General features: G+C 50.6%; 1 protein-coding gene across 1 annotated transcript; it reads right to left on the bottom strand.

Moving 5' to 3' along the window:
• Positions 1 to 7,017: 7,017 nt before the first annotated feature.
• Positions 7,018 to 23,282, bottom strand: PIPOX (pipecolic acid and sarcosine oxidase). The gene is made up of 8 exons (XM_053367614.1): positions 23,108 to 23,282; positions 21,391 to 21,539; positions 18,577 to 18,790; positions 17,419 to 17,601; positions 17,161 to 17,313; positions 11,796 to 11,948; positions 8,751 to 8,826; positions 7,018 to 7,499 (listed from the first exon to the last, which is right to left on the bottom strand). The coding sequence occupies exons 1-8, from the start codon at positions 23,234 to 23,236 to the stop codon at positions 7,369 to 7,371; spliced, it is 1,188 nt and encodes a 395-aa protein (XP_053223589.1). The 5' UTR covers positions 23,237 to 23,282; the 3' UTR covers positions 7,018 to 7,368.
• Positions 23,283 to 24,364: the final 1,082 nt, after the last annotated feature.

Here is a 24,364-nt window from a genome sequence, read left to right as displayed (position 1 = left end):
AGGTGGCCACCCAACCTCTGCTTAAAAACCTCCAGCGAAGGAGAGTTGTTTAGGGCTTTGGGAAAGAACGCCAGGATTTCGAACCTGGCCTGGTGGCAACCTGGATGCAGCCCTTGTGTTTTTAAGGTAGTGTGTTCTTTTAAAAAAGAAATCCGGTGCCATTTGCGCTTTAAAAAAAGAAAAAATCATAATGTGTTGAGAAGGGGGGGAGGACTGTTAGACTGGCTTTGGGAGGGAGGGAGCCGTTTTCTCCTCACGTTTGTGGCATCTCCCCAAATTACTCCCGGCTGCTGGCAGAAATGGCGGTTGCTCCGGAGACCTTGGCACAGCGATTTTCTAATTGAAAAAATCCAATGTTTTGAGATCGGGATTTTTTTTTTAAAAAAACCAAAACCATGAAAAGCCCCTTTCCTCCAGGCTGATTGCTCCTCAGCCAACCAATGAGCTCTTTAAAAATGTTCAGTCCCCAGCTCCCAAGAAAAAGCCTAGAAGAAGATTTCTTTCTTTTTTAAAAAAAGGCAAGCGCACAAATGCAGCCTGGTTGAAGCATCGGGAACAGCTCTGCCATGAAGTTATGTGAATCGTCTGCCCCAGGCGGCATATTCAGGGTTCCTGTTAGGGTGTTATGGGCCCTTGCACCACCATCTATGTCTCTCTCTTCTGCAAAAAGGTGAAATTGGGATCTGCTGTGTTGGGGGTGGGAACAGCTTGAGGGACCCTCTCCCCAAATGGTGAAAGGTGGGCGTAATAATAATAATAATAATAATAATAATAATAATAATAATAATAATTTATTATTTATACCCTGCCCATCTGGCTGAGTTTCCCCAGCCAATCGAGTGTTAAAAACAATACAGCATTGAATATTAAAAACTTCCCCTAAACAGGGCTGCCTTTAGATGTCTTTTAAAGAGAAGATAGCTGCTTATTTCCTTCAAATCTGAAGGGAGGGCGTTCCACAGGGCGGGCGCCACTACCGAGAAGGCCCTCTGTCTGGTTCCCTGTAACTTGGCCTCTCGCAGTCAGGGAACCGCCAGAAGGCCCTTGGCGCTGGATCTCAGTGTCCAAGCTGAACAATGGGGGTGGAGATGCTCCTTCAGGTATACTGGACCTTTGAGGCCGTTTCGGGCTTTAAAGGTCAGCACCAACACTTTGAATTGTGCTCAGAAACGTACTGGGAGCCAATGTAGGTCTTTCAAGACCGGTGTTATGTGGCCTTGGCAGCCGCTCCCAGTCACCAGTCTAGCTGCCGCATTCTGGATTAATTGCAGTTTCCGGGTCACCTTCAAAGGTAGCCCCACGTAAAGCGCATTGCAGTAGTCCAAGTGGGAGATAACTAGAGAACTCTGGTGGTTCTCACAACAGGACTGGGGGGCATTTTTGGCCTGAGGGGTGCGTTCCTTGCTGGGCGAACTCCTGAGGGGGCAGGATACCAGGTGCAGCTGGAGTCAAAAGTGGGAGGAGCAGGGGGTTGGGCTAAATGACCCCTAGGTACCCCCTCCAGTTGTACAATTCCAGCTGCACACTGCTCTGGCCTCCGTTCAGGCAAGCAGGAGGCATTATCAGAGCTCACGGGTGCATTTCCAGCCAGGGGAGGGTCTGAAACAGGGCCAGGGAGGGGCGTGGCTCGGGGAGAGATCCGGGGGCCACATGGAGAAGTCTCGAGGGCCGCATTTGGCCTCAGGACCTAAGGAGAACCCTTTGCTCTGCTCTCTCCCTGCTAACAGCTGTGCCCCATCGAGTGTCCCATTTCGCCTTGGAAGAGGGCAAAGGTTTTCCGGTGAGCGGGGACAGAGAGGGACTCTCTCCTCGCTTCGCTCAGCGCTGCCGCGATGCAGGGTACAATTTTATGCAAATGAGCGGGCTCCTTTGCATTACCATAACTTTCAATAATTAATGAGAACAGCTCGAGGGCTCAGATTCTCTTCTCCTCATCTGCATATTTATTAAGGTCTATAAATGATTCAAGTTCACCCCCAGCCCCCCCCCCCAGCCCTCGGACACAGATCACTCTCCCTCCTACCTCCAGAAAAAAACCTCCTGGAGATATTTGTGTGTGCGACTGACCTATTCATTTTGCTTTGATGGTGGAATTGAAGAACAGAAACAGACTTTGTGGCCATCAATTTGGTCCTGTGTGCTAGGGAAAAGGTACACACACCCCTGAAATCCTGCAAGCTTTCTTTCTTTCTTTCTTTCTTTCTTTCTTTCTTTCTTTCTTTCTTTCTTTCTTTCTTTCTCTCTCTCTCTCTCTCTTTCTTTCTCTCTTTCTTTCTCTCTTTCTTTCTCTCTTTCTCTCTTTCTCTCATATTGGAGTCCCTTTAGCTGATCACCACCTGCCCCATTTGCCCCTAATTGTTGATACACATGAAAATTTGGCAGCCTGCAAAATCCTTTCCTTTCCCCACCTCTGTGAGAAATCACACTAGGCTCCTCTAATGGTTTGGGGACTCTCTTATTTTTTTATTTTTATTTTTTTAAATCTTTGGGACTGGACAGGAATCACTGCTTTTGCTGCAAAATGTTACTTTTGAGAACACTGGGGGGAGGGAATGAGGTGCTAACGTCACCCATCAAAACATTTGGGTTTTTTGAGAGGGTGATTCTCCCCTGTCAACTGTCCCCCCAACCAACTCAAATAGCAACTTCCAGATTCCCCATTAAATTTGGCTTTAGGTGGAATCCAGGGATCTTATATCTCCTTGGATCCTTTATGTGCTGATCCGGGGGGGAGGTTACCGTGGGGCGAGGTCCAGGACCTGAGTTGAGGGTCGGCAGACAGTCCTCCTCGGGCGAAGCGGGGTCCACAGAGAGAAGCCGGGCAAGGACAGGAACTCTGGGGGAACAGGACTGGGTGCTGGCCAAAACAGCTCTTCAAAGACGTTGCTCCCACAACCTGGGACCGGGCTGACTGGCCTTTATCTTCTCTGAGGCCAGGGGCGGTCCCGGCCCCCAGGTGCCCCGCCTCTCCTGGCCTTAAGGCGAGCACTCCTCCTGGGAGAAACCAGTTCCCTCCGCCTCTCTGCCCTGAGCCTCTGCAGTTCAGGAGAGGCTGAAGGGTTACTGGACCCAGGGCGAGACTCACCTGTAGGCACTGAGTCCTCAACCACCTCCGGAGCCAGAGTGGATTCACCTGGTGCCTGCTCCTGAGGATCCGACACAGGTGCAGGTGCTTCAGAATCAAGGCCCTGCCCCAGTTCAGCCGGCCCTGGAGGCGGGGACTCCTGTGCAGGCTGGGATTCCTCCGGTTCAGCCTCTGAATCGGATTCCCAGGCCATCACACTTTAACTCCTCTTCTGGGGCTCATCTGCACTGGCTGTCCCAAAATAAAGTGAATAAATTGTATTGCACCCCACTCCGGTCTCTGAGTGGTGGGAGACCAGGGGGTTCCAGGCACTTAGCCGGGGTTTGCTTTCCTTAGAAGGAAGGCAGCTCAGTCTGCAGAGCATGGCATTCTTAATCTCAGGGTCAGTCTCAGTTGAGCTCCACATTGGATGAAAGATTCCTGCACTGCAGGGGGTTGGACTAGATGACCCTCGGGGTCCCTTCCAATGCTACAGTAGTATGATCCTCTGACTGTAGTGCCTTTAGGATATATGGTTTCATTTATGCACATTTATGCACATATACAACCTGAACAGATAGATAGATAAATAGATAGAATTTATTACGGTCGGAGCCCAGCTTATAAAACACACTTGGGGATACAGTCCCAGAAGGAAAACAAACAATTAAAACAATGTACAACAATAAATTTAAAATGTATAAATGCAATAAGCGTATAGACACTTAAAACTTTAAGATAAACTACCGCAGGGAGCTGACCCAGAGTCACCCATGGAACCGAGTTTGGGGATTTTTCTTAACAAACTAGTTTGAGTCGGGAGATGGTCTGTGCCTTCAGGTCTGTGCACAGAATCTGGCAACTATCCGGGTCGTCTTCTGATCTTTGCCTAACAGGAAAAGGTCAAATTTTTGCTTTTCCGGGAGGTCAGCGAACCTCACCAGTAGGGGATCAATGGTCTTACTACGTGCCTCTTCATAAAAGGGACATCTAAAGAACAAGTGCTCTGGGCTTCCTATCTCCCCCAATGAACAGGCGCAAATTCTTTGAGCATATGGGACTTTTTAAAAGTCTGAGCATAAAATGGAGGGGTTCAACATTCGCACGCCCAAAGATCTTGCTTCTCCATGATTCACAGTTTTTGGATCCAGAACGGAGCAAGCAGGTCTCTGTCTCCAGCTTCCAGCTTGCTTGCAGCTCATCTCACACACAACTTCCTGGCTACTCTCCTACCTAGAAGCTAGGCCAGCGCTCATTCTTTTGGGATGTTGATGAAGGCACTTAACTACTGGCCAAAGCTATTACCTTAAGAAAGGAACTGGTTTGGAGGGTTTCTGTAGCCTCTTCTGCTAGACAGCTAGAGTCTAACCCAGGGGTCAGCAACCTTTTTCAGCCGTGGGCTAGTCCACCATCCCTCAGACCTTGTGGGGGGCCGGACTATATTTTTTTGGGGGGGGGGGAATGAACGAATTCCTATGCCCCACAAATAACCCAGAGGTGCATTTTAAATAAAAGGACACATTCTACTCATGTAAAAACACGCTGATTCCCAGACCGTCCGCGGGCTGGATTTAGAAGGCGATTGAGTCGCATCTGGCCCCCGGGCCTTAGTTTGCCTACCCCTGGTCTAACCTATGGGTAGGCAAACTAAGGCCTGGGGGCCAGATCCGGCCCAATCACCTTCTAAATCAGGAGGGAGGGAGTGTGTGTGTGTGTGTGTAAGAGAGACAGAGAGTACATGTGAGGGTACACACAGTCATCCTTAGATATTGCACAAACCTGTTTACCTGCCACTGCAGCACACACCGGATTGCGCAGCGAGTGTGCAAGGATGCGCAGCAATTGTGCGGTTTTCCTAAGACTTCTCAGCTCCCCCCTGCCCCAGCCGAGTCAATTTTGCCAAGGCACTTGAGAGGGGAGAAGCTTCCCCCTCTCTGGCCCGGGGCCATAATGTCTGCGTGCTGGTAATGCGCCTCTATTAAGCTAAGCTATCTGATGATAATAAAATGGCACATTTAACTTTAAAACATTTCGCTTGACTCTGCGAAGTGTGTGTGTGGAGGGGGTGGGGGGTGGAGAGTGGTTTCTTAGCCCACGAGGCTTCATCTCTTTCCATCTTCTTTCTTTTCTTTTAAATGAATCAGAATGTGAAATGACTTCTCTTTTAAGAGTTTATTGTTCGGCTGTGAGTGGCACTAATGTGGCAGGGACTTCGGGGCTGAGGGACAATCCCTGTTCTCAGTCCATCTGTTATAAGGAGAGTTTGGCTGAACATATGAAGCGCCTGCAGGATCAGGCCAAAGTGGGGGGGGGGCTCATCTAGTCCAGCATCCCATATTCACAGTGGCCAACCAGATATCCCCCAAAAGGAAGCCCCCAAATGGGACCTGGGCTTCTTCGTGAGGAATTGGGTAGAATCCCGTCTGCATCTTTGACTTGACATCACCGTCCAATCAATGTCCAACTTTCATCTTTTAAAAACCAGGGACTAGTGACTTGGCTGGTTTTTAAAACATGAAAATTGGACATTCATGCATAGCTGTCAATGTTTTCCTTTTTTTAAGGGAAATTCCCTTATTCCGAATAGGATTCCTTGCAAGAAAAGGGAAAAGTTGACAGCTATGCAAGACATCACCTTGTCAACAAAGGTCCGTATAGTTAAAGCCATGGTTTTCCCAGTAGTGATGTATGGAAGTGAGAGCTGGACCAGAAAGAAGGCTGATCGCCGAAGAATTGATGCTTTTGAATTCTGGTGCTGGAGGAGACTCTTGAGAGTCCCATGGACTGCAAGAAGATCAAACCTCTCCATTCTGAAGGAAATCAGCCCTGAGTGCTCACTGGAAGGACAGATCCTGAAGCTGAGGCTCCAAGACTTTGACCGCCTCATGAGAAGAGAAGACTCCCTGGAAAAGACCCTGATGTTGGGAAAGATGGAGGGCACAAGGAGAAGGGGACGACAGAGGACGAGATGGTTGGACAGTGTTCTTGAAGCTACCAGCGTGAGTTTGACCAAACTGTGGGAGGCAGTGGAAGACAGGAGTGCCTGGCGTGCTCTGGTCCAGGGGGTCATGAAGAGTCGGACACATCTAAACGATTAAACAACAACAAATGACTTGGCTGGTTTTTAAAAGATGAAAATTGGACTTCATGCGTAGCTGTCAACGTTTCCCTTTTTTAAAAGGGAAATTCCCTTATTCCGAATAGGATTCCTCGCAAGAAAAGGGAAAAGTTGACAGCTATGCATTCATGGAGTTAGACTAACGTAAGACAACGTCCAAGGCCAACATCGCAAGGAATAGTACCATGAGAGAGAACCTCCAGGGTTCTTTGTGGTCCTTGTTCTTTGCAGATTGACAGCTGGTGTCAAACATGCACATCAGTGTTTATGATGCCACAACACAAAGAGGAGAGATTTGCTCATGTACAAAATCCCAGACCCTGCCCATTTGGGACAGCCTTGTTGGGATGTGGGTCTTGGTGACCACCCCAGATCCCTTTCCATTTTGTGATACTTCTGCTGTTGTTTGTTTCCATCAACCCATTGGTTGAGTATTCATTCTGACTCATTTGTGGGGAAGTTAAGAGGATGCAGCCTGCATTCAAAGCACATTACTTCACCCCAGGAATCCCGGGAACTGTAGCTTGCCCCTTGCGGAGCTGGAGTTCCTGGCACCCTTTGCAAAGCACAGTTCCCACGACCCCAGCCTTTGCTGCGCTACCTGGAATTGCAGCTCCGTGATTGAATCCCACCTAAAAAGAGTGTTAGTCTTGAAGTGCCCATATCCATCAACCCCACAGTTATCTTTCTTCCCTAAAGACCGTAGCTGGAGAATAAAATGAGGAGTTGAAAATTGCTCCTCCAATGCTGTCTAAGCACATGTATCTTCGTGAGGGATTCCCCCCCAATCTGAGGAGTAGGTGAAAAAAGGAAAGTCAAAAATAGAAACCACAAATTTTGTTTTCAACAGAAAGCAAGCATGTTATTTGGACAGAAACTGTCTCGTACAGTTAAAAGCTTCAGTACTTTCCATATATCTGGCCAATGAGTTAAACTTTATTACACTGAAAATACTGAACTCTTCCCAACAGCCTTGTTATTATTTGCTAATGCCGTGGATTTTGCTCTTGCGTTAAAGAAAAAAGGGGGAAATAGCAGCAAGCTTTCGCTCATTCAAAAAGAAATTATTTCTTAGGAGTTGTTCACATACACACAGCCGACCAGGGTTTCCTGAGATTTCTAATTTCTAAGTTGGAAGATGAGTAAGGGACATCCATTTCTTCCCACCTCCTGTCAATTTGGGGGTTTACAAGGGGGCCTTAAGCTGGGATGAGAAGCGGCTGATCTGAAACGGGACCAGGTCGTAAGAGGGCTCCTCACCCAAGCTCAGCTGGCAAAGGATCTTCCCAACAACAGGGGCAAACTTGAACCCGTGACCTGCGGAAGAGAGATGGAAGTGAGAACAGATGTGGACACCCAGCTGCTGCCATCGGTGTAGACAACGCCAAGCAAGATAGACCAACCGTCGAACCCTCTTCGCCAGCTTCTTGCGGATCGCGGCTCCACATCTGCCTTGCATGCAGAACGTGCCGGGTTCAATCCCAGACATGTCTCCAGGCAGGACTGGGAGAGACTCCCGGCATGAAACCCTGGATTCCATTTCTGCCAGCCAGTGTAGGGATGATAACTGAGTTAGGCAGACTGAAGCTCTGGCTCAGTAGAGAGCAGACTGCTATGTTCCTTCCCCGTTTGGATTTTTGTTCTAAGAACGCAAGAACTGCCCCGTGGTCTTCGGAGGAAGGGCAGTATGCAAATTTGATAAATAAATAAATTAAATAAATGCAAAGGGGCCACTGGATCAGGCCCATGGCCCTGTCTAGCCCAGCATCCTGTTCTCACAGTGACCGACCAAGGGCCTTTAATTGGAAATTGCTGCTTCCAACTCTGGAGGCAGATAGTAATAGTAGTAGTAGTAGTAGTAGTAGTAATAATAATAATAATAATAATTATTATTATTTATTTATACCCCACCCATCTGGCTGGGTTTCCCCAGCCACTCTGGGCGGCTTCCAACAAAACACTAAAATACAATAACATATTAAGCATTAAAAGCTTCCCTAAACAGGGCTGCCTTCAGATGTCTTCTAAAAGTTTGGTAGTTATTTTTCTCTTTGACATCTGGTGGGAGGGTGTTCCACAGGGCGGGCGCCACTACCGAGAAGGCCCTCTGCCTGGTTCCCTGTAACTTGGCTTCTTGCAGTGAGGGAACAGCCAGAAGGCCCTCGCCCCTGGACCTCAGTGCCCATTCCTCTTTTAAAGCCATTCAGGTTGGTGGTCATTGCTGCCTCCTGTGGCAGGGAGTTCCATAGTTTAAAATAAGTCCTTTCCTTTCCTCTGTCCTGAATCTTCCAGCATTCAGCATCATCGGATGTCCCTGAGTTCTTGTGTTACAAGAGAGAGAGAGCAGCTTTTCTCGGTCCACTTTCCTCAGGCCCTGCATAGTTCTAAACTCTTCTATCCTGTCGCATCTTACTTGCTTTTTCTCCAAGTTAAAATGTCCCAAATTAGAAAGCTGCCTTATACTGAATCAAACCGTTGGTCCATTTAGCTCAGTATTGTCTTCACTGACTGGCAGCAGCTCCCCAGAGTTTCAGGAAGAGCACCTTCTTGCCGTTCTCCGTTCCTTACCTGAAAATCCTGCCCCGATGGCAATATTTCTAAAACGTGGGTGGCGATCTAACACAAAGTCCTCATCTGGGGTGTTCTGAGGAGGCGGTGGTGATGAGAAAGAAAAGAAAAATCAATCTATGTTAAGACATACATACATACATACATACATACAGTAAAGGTAAAGGGACCCCTGACCATGAGGTCCAGTCTTGGACGACTCTGGGGTTGCGGCGCTCATCTCGCTTGACTGGCCGAGGGAGCCGGCGTACAGCTTCCGGGTCATGTGGCCAGCATGACTAAGCCGCTTCTGGCGAACCAGAGCAGCGCACGGAAATGCCGTTTACCTTCCCGCCAGAGCGGTACCTACCGTATTTTTTGCACCATAACACTCACTTTTTTCCTCCAAGAAAGTAAGGGGAAATGTCTGTGCGTGTTATGGAGTGAATGCCTACGGATGGCGGGAGGATCTGCTGCAGTCGTGAGCAGAGGATCCATGGTTCCCCTTCCTTCCCTCCTCTGTGGCTCGCTTTGAAACAGCAAAGCGGGAGAAGAGCCACTGAGTGGGGAGGAGAGAGGGACAGAGAGCCTGCTTGCTTTAAAGGAGCAAAGCAGGAGAGGAGAGGAGCGTGTAAGCGGCTCCTGTCCGGTTGGTTCCTTTAAAGCAAGCAGGCTCTCTGTCCCTCTCTCCTCCCCACTCAGCTCGCTAAATAGCAGCAAAGTTTTTCAGCTCGCTAAGCCGGGGATGAGCGGGGAGGAGGGAGAAAAGCAGAGCCTGCTTGCTTTAAAGGAGCAAAGCGGGAGAGGAGAGGAGCCTTCTCCCCTTATACCCCTCTTCTTCATTATTAGCAGCATCCTTCTCCACCCACCCCACGCGTGCTCCTTGTCCCTTGAGTGCTTTTCCTTCCCTCCCCACTTAAAATGTGGTTACAAAGCACGGATCCACATGGATCCTCAGGATTTTTGCACTGGGTCACCCCAAATTCACCATCAGATCGCATAGCATGTCCATGGCTACATCTTGCACCAAAAAAATCACGCACCCACTGTTGCCTGGGGCCGCAGTGGTGCAAAAACGTGGTTACAAAGCATGGATCCACAGGATTTTTGCATTGGGCTACTCCAAACTCACCATCAGATCACATGTCTGTGGCCACAGCATGAACCACAAAAATCATACATCCACTGTTTCGCTTAGAATATTTTTTTTCTTGTTTTCCTCCTCTAAAAACTACGTGCGTGTTATGGTCGGGTGCGTGTTATAGAGCGAAAAATACGGTATTTATCTACTTGCACTTTCATGTGCTTTCGAACTGCTAGGTTGGCAGGAGCAGGGACCGAGCAACGGGAGCTCACCCCGTCGCGGGGATTCGAACTGCCGACCTTCTGATTGGCAGGTCCTAGGCTCTGTGGTTTAACCCACAGCACCACCCATACATACATAAACCTTCCATTGCTGGGAGCTCTCAAATCTCTTTGATTTGATGAATTAGCTGGTGGAAAGTGCAGCCATCAGTCCCAGACATGGTGACCATGTGCGCAGTGCACAAGATTTTGGCAGGGGTACTTTTTGGGGGGGGAGGTCTCAAAGGCATAGGGGAGCCTCCTTGCCAAGAGATGCTGCCTCTCCAACCTTCTCCATCTGCTCTTTCCAGCCCCGGGTCCTTCTCCCCATCTGCTTCCACTCGAAATCAGGTTGCCAACTTTTTAGGAGCGGAAACGTGGCTCTGCTCCTCCACCTTTAACTGCAGAAACGGAAGAGGGGAGCTTTGCTCATCACATCTTTCCGGGCCAGAAAAAAAGCTCCCATCTGTTTGAATTTCCTCTGTGTCGGGCTGCTGCTTGCTACATGCTTTGGAGCAGAGGCAAAGGGGAAAGTTGGCAACCCTGCTTCTCGTGTCTCCCCCATCCCAGCCTGCTTCGTCTAGTCTAGCTGGAGTTTTAGACTGGATCCTCAGCTTCTCACTGCAGTCTCTCCCTCCCTGGTCTCCCAGCTTCTGTGAATAATGACCCCCTACCAAACTTAATTGGACTGCCCCCATTTCTGTTCCTGGCAAAACTCCAGCCAACATAAGGATTGCTCTGTGGCTGGTATTGTCTAATCCAGATCCCTCCGGAACACTTAATGGCCCAGGCATGATGGATTGCTTTGTCCCCAGCGCCCGTCACTCCAAGGTAGACTGCCCCTTGACTATGGAGGCTCCATCTCTCAAGGGGGGATAATAGCTCCTGATAGTCCTCGCTTTTGTGGGGGTTTTTTTTTTGTCTGTTTCCATTTTGAAAAGCTCTCTGGGCCTCTGGCAATCACTCTGAAGTGAGGACCGTGCGTTTAATTATACATCATTTGAAGAAGTGCTTCCATCACCGGTCCGGAATGAGCCTCCTGCCAGTCAATTTTCATATGGCGATCCGAGAATGATGGGAGAGAGAAGTGTGAGAAGCGTCTCTCTAGAAACATCTAAAGTCTCCTCCACCGTATTCAGGAAATAATTCAGCTCAAAGACCAGGAGGGGAGTTGATAGAAGGAGGGCATGTGGACCCTTGCTAAAACAGCTGCACTGGCTGCCCATCTACTACCAATCAGGTTTTGGGGTTATTCCATTAATTTATAAAACCCTGATCAATTTAGGTCCAAGACAACTCAGGGACCTCCTGAACCCTTTTATCCCAATTTGATCCCTGCAGGAACGTCGTTGGTCATCCATGGAGTTGGTGAGGCTCGGTTGACCTCGATGAGAAACCGAGCCTTTATTGGTGTTGGTACAGTCCTGCGGAACTCTCTGCCACTGGAAATTCAGCAGGCACCTGCCTTGCCAACTTTTAAATGCCTGCTGCAAACCACCAGGCCTGTGCAGACAATTAATAGCATATCCTTTCACAGTGGTTAATTGAGGTCTGCTTTTAACGCCTGATCTTGTATGGTTTTATGTTTTCATTTCTGCAAACTGCTTTGTTTTGCTTTTTAATCACGCAGGGCATACACATATTTTTTTATAAATAAATGAATAACCTCCTTGGTCATTGAATGGGCTGTTGGTGGGTGGCAGAGCTTTTGATGGTGCTTACCGTATACATGCAACGCTCCTGAACAGCTGGCTCGGGTTCAAGCCCTGGCAGATACTTGCTCACAAAATCCTGTAGGATGCGGAGGTCAGGAGCGGAAGAGCCTGGCTGGTCGGGATGGTCGGGGTCCACAGGGGTGCCGTAATGGTAGCAGACCTGTGGAAGGCAGGGGGAGAGCCAGGCTGCAGATCCACAGGGCAGCAGTCAGGAGGTGACAGGTTGAATTCCAGGCATCTCCAGTTAGGGCCAAGGAAGACCCCTGCCTGGAGTCCTGGAGAGCTGCTGCCAGTCAGTGTGGGCAGCCCTTAGCTAGATGGCGAGTCAGCCAATGGTCTTTCTCATTTTAAGGTAGCTACAGAGGTAAGAGACAGAGGTAAAAGATGCCTACTTATTGGGAGAAAAGCAATGACAAACCTAGACAGCATCTTAAAAAGCAGAGACATCACCTTGCCAACAAAGGTCCGTATAGTTAAAGCCGTGGTTTTCCCAGTAGTGATGTATAGAAGTGAGAGCTGGACCAGAAAGAAGGCTGATCACCGAAGAATTGATGCTTTTGAATTCTGTGTTAGGAGAGGCTCAGAACTTACAGGGTTAAGAGTTCTGAGTGATGACGCCTCACATTCTGAGGGCGGGCTTAGAACACTGAAGGGAGTGGTTTACTGTGTTCTTTCAGTGTGCGTGTTAGCTCCGTGGAGAGCAAGCAAGATGGGCGAACTGTCGCCAGGCAGGAGATTTATAGCTGTTGTGTTTTGCTAAGGAATAAAGACTTTAAGATAAGGAGACTGCTGCGTTTCAGCCTGAGTTATTGCCTTCGCACGAAGAACGTTCAAGCTTCTGTTCCGCTGTGTTTTACAAGCTCTGCTGAGTCAAAGGTCCCAGGGGGGAAGACCAGAGCGCAGAGGAAGTGTGCCGGACCCCCGGACGAAATTGACCCCCAACAGGTTATGGAGATCAGCAATAAAGATAAGCAACGTTCGTGCGTGTGAGAGGCCAGCAGCCAAAGCCCAGCTAAGGAGTAGCTGGAGCCAGCCAGGAGTTTGCTGGGAGGAGCTGAGGTCTGCCGGACCGGGAAGTACTCGTAAGTAGGCCGGGCCCCGGGGGAGAGATGGCAGACAGCCAGAAGACGTCAATTCCTTTTGATAAGGTGGACGGGAGCAAGCCCTGGGCCGGGAGAAGGCAGGCACTGAAGAAGGCAGTGGGAGCCAGGCCAGAGGGGGCTGAGAATTGCTCTGAGGAGGCACCAAGCCCAAGAGGGGCTGGGGGACGCCCAAGCAGCCCAGAGGGGGCTGGAAGCCCAGGAGGGGCTGAGGGACGCCCAGAAGGCCCAGAGGGGGCTGGGACTGTGTTGGAGGGCTGCCGGAATGCCCCTACACGTGAGCTGCAGGCTGCAGAGCGGCTGGGAGAAGAGAAGAGCTTTGCACCAGAGAATGGGGGTGCAGGCCATTCCAAGGGTCTTGAGAGTGCCCAGGCTGTTTGGCAGGAGCTGGAGGGGGTTTGCAGAGAAACCACAGCAGAAGCCAAAGGCCATTTTCCCAACGGCAGGAAAGCCTCAAGGAGGAGTGCTGCTGGAAAGGTTGGGGGGGCAGAGAAGACCAAAGGCAAGTTTGCAAAGTTTTCCACTCGGAGATGTTTTGTTTGTGCCTCGGCTGAACACCTGCGTCGCAACTGCCCACAGAGAGCAAGGGAGACAGGGCAGGATGTGTCCAAGGTCGCTTCCCATGGGAACCAGCCGGGTTTCCATGCCAACAGAGGGAGCAGGCGTGGGAAGGCTTATCAGCTGACTGCTTCGATGGCTGTTTTGGAGAACACCACCTGCAGCGAGAGCCCCAAGGTCGGGGGCAGCAGGAAGTCAGTTGCTAAGGCAACAAAGAAGGACAACTCCGGAGGGGGGAGAGTCCTACGTTGGGTTGTTGACTCGGCTGCGAATGCCCATTTGGTAACAGCGCCACCTGATGGACAAATGTTGAACTGCAAGGCTGTTTCAACTGAGAAAACAGTTAAATTTGCTACAGGTTCACAGGGACGTGTAACCCATGTTTCTAACATGTTTGTCTCTTTTTTACAGGCTGAATTGAAGGTTTATGTTCTCCCTGAGATAAAACATTGCCTGCTATCTGTACCGTGCCTTTTACAGGAGGGATATTCAGTGAGTTTTGAAAACAATGTCTGTACAATTTCCAGAGGGGGGAAGCAACTGGCACGTGTTGAGAAAAATCAGAACAACCTCTTTGTTCTGGAAACTCCACTGGAGGAAAAGGGAGTGGGGAACACTCATGTGTCGTGTGCTTGCGTGTGGCACAAGAGAATGTCACATGGGTCCTGTGAGGACGTTCAGATGTTATCAGAATGCACCAAAGGGTGCAAGGTAAGAGAATGTGGTGCAACCCTAAATTGCAGGGCTTGTAGAAAAGCCAAGAGCAATGGATGCAGTTATCCCAGAGTGGAGAGGGTAACCACAAAGCCTTTTGAGCTTGTGCATGCAGACCTTTCTGATATGCCACAGCCAAGTCTGGGCAAGGCCAAGTGGCTGATGGTGCTGACAGATGATTATACGCGGAACGCATGGGCGTTCACGCTGAAAACTAAGGAGGAGACAACGCAACTGATCAAAGATTGGGTTGCAGAGGTGGAACTAAGGTTCTCCACCAAGGTGCAGGGGTTCAAATGCGACTGAGGTTCAGAGGTCACTGGGTCTGCTCTAAAGGGTTTCTTTCGCCAGAGGGGGATACGTCACAAGGTGACTTCTCCTCAGGAGAGTGGCGTGGCAGAGCTTAGGAGTAAAGCTCTGGTTCGAGCATCAGAGATTCTACTGGATGACTCTGGTTTGCCTCAAAGTTTCTGGGGGGAGGCGGTAAAGACAGCCAATTTCACGATGAACAGGTGCTACAATGCAGTGGTAGGTGACACCCCGTATTTCCTGCTTCATCGGCAGAAGCCGCTTGTGCATTTCTTTCGCACTTTTGGTAGCAGAGCCATAGTGCCTGTACCAAAGTTTCTGCAGCAGGAGGGTGGCCCAAGGTACCAGGAAATGATCTTCTGTGGATATGAGCCTGCGACAAAAGGGTGGAGATTCGCATACCCAGAAGGTGATCAGACCAAGCTTCTGGTCAGTAAACAGGCTGAGTTCTTTGAGCAGGATGGTTGGGCAAGGCGCAAAGCGCGCTCTGACGTTCACTCAGATTGTCTGTCTGACTCTGAGGAGGAAGGAGAGCCAGAGCCTGAACCTGCTGGTGGAGACCAGACCCCTGAACAGAGTAGGGCGTCTCCACAGGTTGTTAAGGGAGTGTCCAAGAGTGAGCCCTCATCTCCTGTGCGCATAATGGAGAAAGCTCACAGACGTGTCAAGTCAGAGGGGGAGTCTTCTGATGAGGAAGACGCACATGCTGGCCCCAGTGGGTCAAAAGGAGCACCCCAGTTTGTGCCCAGGCGGTCATCGCGGGCTACAAAGGGAATTCCACCTGAGAGGTTTCAGGTCACAAATGCGTGGGTTGGTTTCGCACAGTGCGAACCTGAGGTTTGTGAGGTTCAACAGGTGCCTAACAACGATGCCAGGAAGGGGCGGAAGGCAATGGGGAAGGTGTTGAACACTCAGAGGTCCTCTCAGAACGTGATTCGAGAGGGGGTGTTAGGAGAGGCTCAGAACTTACAGGGTTAAGAGTTCTGAGTGATGACGCCTCACATTCTGAGGGCGGGCTTAGAACACTGAAGGGAGTGGTTTACTGTGTTCTTTCAGTGTGCGTGTTAGCTCCGTGGAGAGCAAGCAAGATGGGCGAACTGTCGCCAGGCAGGAGATTTATAGCTGTTGTGTTTTGCTAAGGAATAAAGACTTTAAGATAAGGAGACTGCTGCGTTTCAGCCTGAGTTATTGCCTTCGCACGAAGAACGTTCAAGCTTCTGTTCCGCTGTGTTTTACAAGCTCTGCTGAGTCAAAGGTCCCAGGGGGGAAGACCAGAGCGCAGAGGAAGTGTGCCGGACCCCCGGACGAAATTGACCCCCAACATTCTGGTGCTGGAGGAGACTCTTGAGAGTCCCATGGACTGCAAGAAGATCAAACCTATCCATTCTGAAGGAAATCAGCCCTGAGTGCTCACTGGAAGGACAGATCCTGAAGCTGAGGCTCCAGTACTTTGGCCACCTCATGAGAAGAGAAGACTCCCTGGAAAAGACCCTGATGCTGGGAAAGATGGAGGGCACAAGGAGAAGGGGGTGACAGAGGACGAGATGGTGGGACAGTGTTCTCGAAGCTACCAGCATGAGTTTGACCAAACTGCGGGAAGCAGTGAAAGACAGGAGTGCCTGGCATGCTCTGGTCCAGGGGGTCACGAAGAGGCGGACACGACTAAACGACTAAACAACAACAACAACAACAACAACACAGTGGTAAGACTGACCTGGGGCAGAAATTCAATCCAGTTCGCATTGAAAGGAGAACTTTCCTGATTCACACTTTCCAGAACAATGCACAGACCTTCCTCTCCGCTGCTCCAGAACCCAAACCAATGAATTCATATTGCAGGAAATGAGTTTCCAGCATTGATTTAACTTATTTCATACAATTCATATACTGCTTGATTGTAGAAAAAAATACCTTAGAGCCATTAAACATTAGGAAGAACTTTCTGATGGCAAGAGCTGTTTGACAGTGGAACGGACTAGCTGGGATAAGGGCGGGCTCTCCTTCCTTGAAAGGTTTTAAATGGAGGCCAGATCACCATCTGTCAGGCATTGTTTAGCTGAGATTCCTGGGGCTGGACTAGATGGCTGTGGGGGTCCCTTCAAACTCTACAGCTCTTGGAGTCTATGGAAACAGCAGCCATCCCTCGAAATCCACACTTGAGTTTTGCAGTGCAGTTTTCCCAGGGGTCAGCAAACTTTTTCAGCAGGGGGCCGGTCCACTGTCCCTCAGACCTTGTGGGGGGCCGGACTATATTTCTTTGGGGGGGATGAACGAATTCCTATGCCCCACAAATAACCCAGAGATGCATTTTAAATAAAAGGACACATTCTACTCATGTAAAAACACGCTGATTCCTTGACCGTCCGTGGGCCAGATTTATAAGGCAATTGGGCCCCCAAGGCCCTAGGTTACCTACCCATGAGTTTTCCAGTCAAGGAGCATAAACTGAGGGATGCATGCTATTTTGTGAACTGCTCTGATGTCTTCGGATGGTATATAAATTTAATAAATAATAAGGCAATAACCTGCTAGAGTGTGCATAAGAGAAATCTGCACGGAAATGCCAAAATTTAGAAGCAAATGCACGAAAAACGGATGCAGAAATGTGGAGAATTGGGAAGCCTCTGCCGACTGCCTTTGTGTCCCTGATCTCGCCTCCTTCCCCACCGCCACCCGGCCCCTTCCTCTCACCTTGACAAGACCCGGGTACTCGCCAGCCGGCAGCCCATAGAGATCTCGCTTCTCCCCGTTCAGGTTGATCCCGAGGAAGGCAGGCAGCTTCTCCAGGAGGCTTGGGGGGCTCCCAGCTTTTGCCCTCCAGTAGCAGACAGTGATACGCAGAGGCTGGAGGGAGGAGGGAACCACAACATAAAAGGGGGCTTCTTCTTGCCATCTGCCTTCTTTCTGGCCGGCTTTGGGTGGGACGACATGTCAGGGGCTGCTGCTTACCTGGAGAGGCAGTTGCAGCTCCAACGGGGCCAGGAGGCGGTTGGCCCAGGCTCCTGCGGTCACTACGAGGTGTTTGGCACGATACTCCCCTTGGCTGGTGGTCACTTTGATCACGGTCCCAGGAAGGATCCCGTGGACCTTCTCTCCATCACGGACGGTCCCTCCATAGCGTTGGAACTGGTCCTAGAGGGGAAAGTGGGGAGAGTGGTCATTTGGGGGGGGAGATATTTGGGTCAGGCTCTGCCCCCTCCCGTCATTAGCTAAGAGTGTGTGACTGTGTCTCTGACCCTGCCCAATGAGGTTGCATGGCCTTTGCCCCCCGCCACCCAAAAGAATGCGGATTGCTAGGGACGCAGGTGGCGCTCTGGGTTAAACCACAGAGCCTAGGTCTTGCTGATTAGAAGGTCGTGGTTCGAATCCCCATGACGGGGTGAGCTCCCATTGTTCGGTCCCAGCTCCTGCCAACCTAGCAGTTCAAAAGCACCTCAAAGTGCAAGTAGATAAATGGGTACCGCTCTGGCGGGAAGGTAAACGGCGTTTCCATGCGCAGCTCTGGTGCGCCAGAAGAGGCTTAGTCATGCTGGCCACATGACCCGGAAGCTGTACGCCGTTTCCCTCGGCCAGTAAAGCGAGATGAGCGCCGCAACCCCAGAGCTGGCCACGACTGGACCTAATGGTCAGGGGTCCCTTTACCTTTTTTACCCCAAAGAAAAGGTTTTCCACCTTGCAAGAAGTTTTGTAAGGTGTATTATTTGAAATATTGCAAAAAAGATAATGAGGAGAATTATAAGTTAAGGATAATTAAAGGTCATAGGAAATTTAAAAATGCATAATAAGTGAGAAAGAACGGAAAATCATTAGAGGTGTTGACGGAAGTCCTAAAATATTGTATAAGATGAGAAGTTGTGTTGTATGAATGTTGGAATTAATATGTTAAAAAACCAATAAAAATGTATAAAAGAAAAGAAAGAAAAGAAAAGGTTTTCCACCTCTGGCTTTGGTGTAAGTAAAGAAGACAGGCCGCTGCCTGCAAGGAGCTTACAGTCAAGAGTTCTGGTGATGAGGGAGCAATGGGAGAGTGCGAGAGGCAAGAGTGAAAAGAAAAAGAACTGGAATGAATTCTCTCTCTCTCTCTCTCTCTCTTCACACCCTTGTTACCTGGCCAGCTTTTACCGCCTTGTCAGCAAACAAGATCCCGGCGGTGTGATCACACACAGCCACCTCTCCGCCACGCAGGTGGATTCCTGGGAATCTTTGGGCCAAGCTCTCTGCTGTTAGTGCTTCGCTGGGGACGTGGTTGCGCTGCATGGCGTCCCAGAACCTCTGAAACGTAGGGTTGTCCTTGCGCCCCAGAACCAACATTGGTGTCTGCCTGTAAGCAGAGAGGATGGGTTTGCAGTTGAAGCTGCTGGAGTGACCTTGGAGGAGCCTGGCTTTCGGCAGGTGGGGGGAAGAAGCTTATGGGGTTAGGATCATATAATTGGGGAGTTGAAAGGGAACCCCAAGGGCCATCTAGACCAACCCCCGGCAATGCAGGAATCCCTGGCAGGTGGCCATCCAGGGTGGCCAAACACCTCTTACCGTCAGAAAGGTCTTTCTAATGTTTAGTTGGGATGTTGACATTGGAGTCCATTAGTTTGGGTCTTACCCTCTGGAGCAGTAGAAACCTGCTCCATCTCCCATGGAACAGCCCTTCAGATATTTGAAGATAGCTCTCACATTCCTTCTCAGTCTCCTCTTTTCCAGGCTAAACATACCCAGCTCCTTCAACTGTTCCTCATCAGGCTTGGGTTCCAGACCCTTGATCATCTTGGTCACCCTCCTCCTGCTTGTCGACATCCTTCTTAAATTGTGGTGCCCAGAACTGGACACAGGACTCCAGGTGTGGCCTGACCAAGGCAGACTAGAGCGGCACTCTGCCTTCAATCTGGACACTAGACTTCTCTTGACGCAGCATAGAATCAAGAGCTGGAGACCATCTGAGGTCACCCCCCAAGGCTGGTGAAGAGGAATGCGGCCTGGGGAGTGGCCTGAGGTCAGGATACAGAGGTCGGGGGGGTGTATTTGCCCCTTGGGCCCAGAGGTTTCCTGCTCCTGCATCAAAACACAATGGGAAAGGTTCCGTCCCTGCAGTTGCTGCCGGTCAGAACAGGCAACACTGGCCAAGGTGAACCAACGCCCTGAAACCGCTCATGGAGGCAGCTTCCTAGAGAGGCGTTGCCAGCCGGTCCTCACGAACAGAGCTGGCGTCTGGGAGACGGTGCCAGCCCTTCCCTGGGCTTGTCGCTAACAAGATGGATGGGTCTATTACGTCTGACCCTGGCGAAATGAAAAATCATTTAGACGTGCATTTCCTTAATGGCGCTTCCTTTATAGAGTCACATAAATTACAGGGGGAATCTGTCTTGGCTCTCAGTGGGGCAGGGAGCGTGTCGGGGGGCAGGAGGAGGGGGGAAGAGGGATCTAGAGTCAGGTCTGGGTGGGGGGGGGGAGGAAATATGCTACTTTTGGAGAGAGGGAATGTAGAATGCAGTGGCAGAACATCTGCTTTGCATGCAGAAGTCCTTGCTTCAATCCCCCATGGCATCTCCAGATAGATCTAGGGAAGACTCCCTGCCTGAAATCCTGGAGAGCTGCTGCCAGTCAGTGCTGACAATACTGAACTGGAAGGAACAATGTGCTGTCTCGGTATAAGGCAGCTCTCAAGTTAAGTCACTGAGAGTCATGAGGACTAGAACCTTGCGTTGTTTTAAGGTGAAAGGCAGTGGTACTTCTGGACTTGGGCTTGGAGAGAGACCCCCTGCAAGAAACCCCCTTCCAGTCAGTGTAGTTAGTAGCCTGTCCTGAGTGAGATGGACCCGGGGTCTGACTCGTTAGGAAACCGATTCCTCTGTTCCCATTTTGAACATTTATCATGAGGACTTAAGAGCAAGGCAGAGTCCTCTGTTCCGACCTATTTTGCTGATGAATCATTTCAACAAGGACCTTTGACAGTGCAATAAAAAAAGCGTATCAAGCAATTGCATATTTGGAATCAACAAGTAAAATGCTGTATGTATAGAGAGTTGAAACAGTTCCATATAAAAAATAATGTATAATATTGCACACCATTCAATCTCTGAGCGGTGCGAGATTTCGGGGATCCAGGGTTTGTGATTCCTTTTGGGAATGTGGCACAGCCAGCGGAGCCTGTGGTGTCTTTAGTATATATGGTTCATTGGCACAACCTGAGCCTGCGATGGAGGGGTTCGCAGCATGAACACCCCAAAAGGGTCTCGCTTCTCCCACAGCCACAGCCTTGGATTCGAATCAAACCTCATGCTCTGCCTCTCCAGTTTTTCCAGCTCGCTGCTTTTACTGCCAACTCAACTCTCTGGTTTTTGTCCTTCTAACTAACTGCAAACTGGGAGACGTCTGGCACAGAGCCCCCTCTCCTTTGCTCTCTTAATGTCCCATCACCCAGGTGATCACCTGAACACAGAGAGCTGGCCTGGCTTGATTGGCTTTTAACACTCGCTGGATGCAGGAATTTAGGTACACCCAGGAATACCCACATGCACAGTTAAAAGGCCCTGCCTGCTCCTTCGACGATGCTTGTGATGAGCCAGCTCAGGCATAGGCAAACTTGGCCCTCCAGATGTTTTGAGACTACAACTCCTATCATCCATAGCCAACAGGAGCAGTGGTCAGGGATGATAGGAGTTGTAGTCCCAAAATATCTGGAGGGCCAAGTTTGCCAAGTGCCTGAACCAGTTTATCACTCTGCTGTGATTCCTGCATTGCAGAGGGTTGGAATGGATGACCCCTGGAGGTCCCACAATTCTATGAATACACAAGCAAAGACATATGTGCATATACATTATATACCATTTCAAATATGCTTGAAGCACAACCACCGACGGACACCGCTTCCCCTCCTCACAAGAGCGCTCCCCCAGCGTCCCCCCCCATTTCTGCCCAGAGTCTCCTCACCTGTGGAGTTTGGTGCCTGCCTCTTCCTCCAGCTCTGCCCAGAGGCGATAGGCCTCTCCCAACATGGCTGTGTAATAGTCCTGGGGGTAGGCGCTGCGGATGATTCGGCTCTGTCCATGGGAGCTTCCTCGGGTGTGGGGCAGGGGGAACTTGTAGGGCAAGAGAAAGAGAAGGAGGCAGTCTGAAACCCCAGTCGTCTGACTCAGTAGATAGCAGCTTCTGGCGTTCCAGCAGAAGGGGGTCTATTTTATTCTGTTACAGCTGATGTAAGGTAAAGGTAAAGGGACCCCTGACCATTAGGTCCAGTCGTGACCGACTCTGGGGTTGCGGTGCTCATCTCGCTTTACTGGCCGAGGGAGCTGGCGTACAGCTTCCGGGTCATGTGGCCAGCAGGACTAAGCCGCTTCTGGTGAACCAGACCAGCACACGGAAACGCCGTTTACCTTCCCGCCGGAGCGGTACCTATTTATCTACTTGCACTTGATGTGCTTTTGAACTGCTAGGTTGGCAGGAGCAGGGACCGAGCAACAGGAGCTCACCCCGTCGCGGGGATTCGAACTGCTGACCTTCTGATTGGCAAGTCCTAGGCTCCGTGGTTTAACCCACAGCGCCACCCGCGTCCCCTACAGCTGATGTACTCTCATGTTAATAGGTAAGCTGGCCTGAAGGACTTTTTATTTACAAAGGCGGGATGCTAAAGTTATGAAATATATAAACCGGTGTGGGGATGCACTGAAGCAGCAAGTGAGAGGACTCTGAAAAAAATCTTCTCTTTCCCTCCCCCCCCTTTTGACACCACCACCACTGAAGAGGAGGAATGAGGGGAGGCATGGGAGCCGGACGCAGCATGAGTTTCCCTGGCACCCAGGGGCCATGGGAGCCGGACGCAGCATGAGTTTCCCTGGCACCCTGGGGCCATGGGAGCCGGACGCAGCATGAGTTTCCCTGGCACCCTGGGGCCATGGGAGCCGGACGCAGCATGAGTTTCCCTGGCACCCTGGGGCCATGGGAGCCGGACACAGCATGAGTTTCCCTGGCACCCTGGGGCCATGGGAGCCGGACACAGCATGAGTTTCCCTGGCACCCTGGGGCCATGGGAGCCGGACGCAGCATGAGTTCCCTTGGCACCCGGGGGCCATGGGAGCCGGACGCAGCATGAGTTTCCCTGGCACCCTGGGGCCATGGAAGCTGAACATCCCTTGGTGCCAGAGGAACTCACACAGGTGGCACCTGGTGTCCCAGAGACAGATTGCTTTCAAGTGGGACAGGGAACCTAGAATCCTCAGACGCTGTAAGACCCCAGCCCTCATCGTCCCTGACCATTGGTCATGCTGACTGGGAGCGGGTGCTGACAGGAGCCAGAATTCAACCCCATCTGGAGCGTGACAGGGTCTCCATTCCCAGCGTTAATGAATCCGCTTGATTCTCCCTTCCCTTGGGAAACACACACAAGGACCAAATAAATTAGACATAAATCAGAGAAAGCTGGGAGCTGTTTCCATTGAGAAGAGAGTCGCTGCTGCCGGCCAGTGTGAACAATACTGAGCCAAATAGACTGGTGGTTTGAACTGGCTTAGGGCAGCTTCCTGAGTGCTGGTATTGTACAATGAGGGAGGGGGCTGCCCATGTGGGATAAAATGCCTCCACCCCCCGGCCTTTGGGACGGTAGCAGCATTTTCGGAGGGGTTTGTGGGTGGGTGTTTGCAAAGGGGCATACCTGCTCCAGCAAGAGGGTCTTCTGCCCCCTCTTCGCCAAGTGGTAGGCAGCAAACGTGCCCTGGATCCCTGCTCCCACCACGATGGCATCGTAGAAGCGGCTGGGCCCAGCTGTCTCTGGGGTAGCCATGGCCGATCTTTCTCCCCGACTGGGCTTTGCTCCTTGCTGTGGGGAGCTGAGCCAAGGGGCAGGGACAAAGTCCAGAGTCCCAGCTTGGACGCCACTCAGTAACAAGAGAGGAAGCTGTTTACACGGAGTTGGGCTGTTGGCCCAGCTGGCACAGTACAGTGATTCTATGACTTTAGGGCTGGTTCAAACAGGGACACAGGAAGCTTTCTACTGAGTCAGACTGTTGGGCTATCTAGTTCAGTAATGTCGACACTGACTGGCAGCTTAGACGGCTTTAAAAGGAGAATGAGGCAAATTCTTGGGAGGGCAAAATCTATCAGTGGCCTACTGGTCATGACAGCTAGACCAAACCTCCAAGAGCGCAGGCAGTGAGTATAAATTGCTGGGGAACCAAAAGAGGTCAGGGCTGGTGGCTTTGCGCCTTACTTGTGGGGCAGACAAATCTGTCAGGTTTGTTTGTTTCTCTTGAGTTTCTTATTTTCCCAGTCTTAACATTTGGTCTGTGCGTTGTCACACACACACACACACACACACACACACACACACACACTCCTAATACAGAATTATGGAATTGTGCTGTTGGAAGGGCCCCCCAGTGGTCATCTATCCCAACCCCCCTCTCAATGCAGGAATCACAGCTAAAAGAATCCCTGACAGGTGGCCATCCAACCTCTATTTAAAAACCTCCAGTTTATATTCATTTCACTACCCATTTTTTTGATTGAGGAGCTGAATTGCAAAGTTCAGAGTGCGAATTCTGTAGGGATTGCCGTGTTCCAGCTTGCGTAGTGCATTAAGATGCGCTCCAAACTGAATTTCTCCCCGCTTCTCATCGAGGCACTGGGTTGGCTGCTTTGGCAAGACAGGTTTGCAGGGTCAGACCAGCCTTTGGCTTGATCCTGCGGGGGCTCTTCAGATGTTCCCTGGACCAGACAGAAGCAAACAGCCCCAGAGCTGTGGATCCCAGACTTGCTGGCGCAGCAAAAGCATCACCAAGTCTCGGAGGCAGGCAGGTGGGCGATGCCCCAAGGAACTGCCTGGATGAGATGATGGATTAGGGCCCTCCTCTCTCTCCACCTGCGCCTTTTGGCCTGTCAACTCTCCTCCCCGTGGTCCAGCGGCTCCATC

Source organism: Podarcis raffonei, chromosome 15 (assembly GCF_027172205.1).
Source record: "Podarcis raffonei isolate rPodRaf1 chromosome 15, rPodRaf1.pri, whole genome shotgun sequence".
Classification (NCBI taxonomy): Eukaryota; Metazoa; Chordata; class Lepidosauria; order Squamata; family Lacertidae; genus Podarcis; species Podarcis raffonei.
This window is presented reverse-complemented; position numbering and strand designations above follow the sequence as displayed.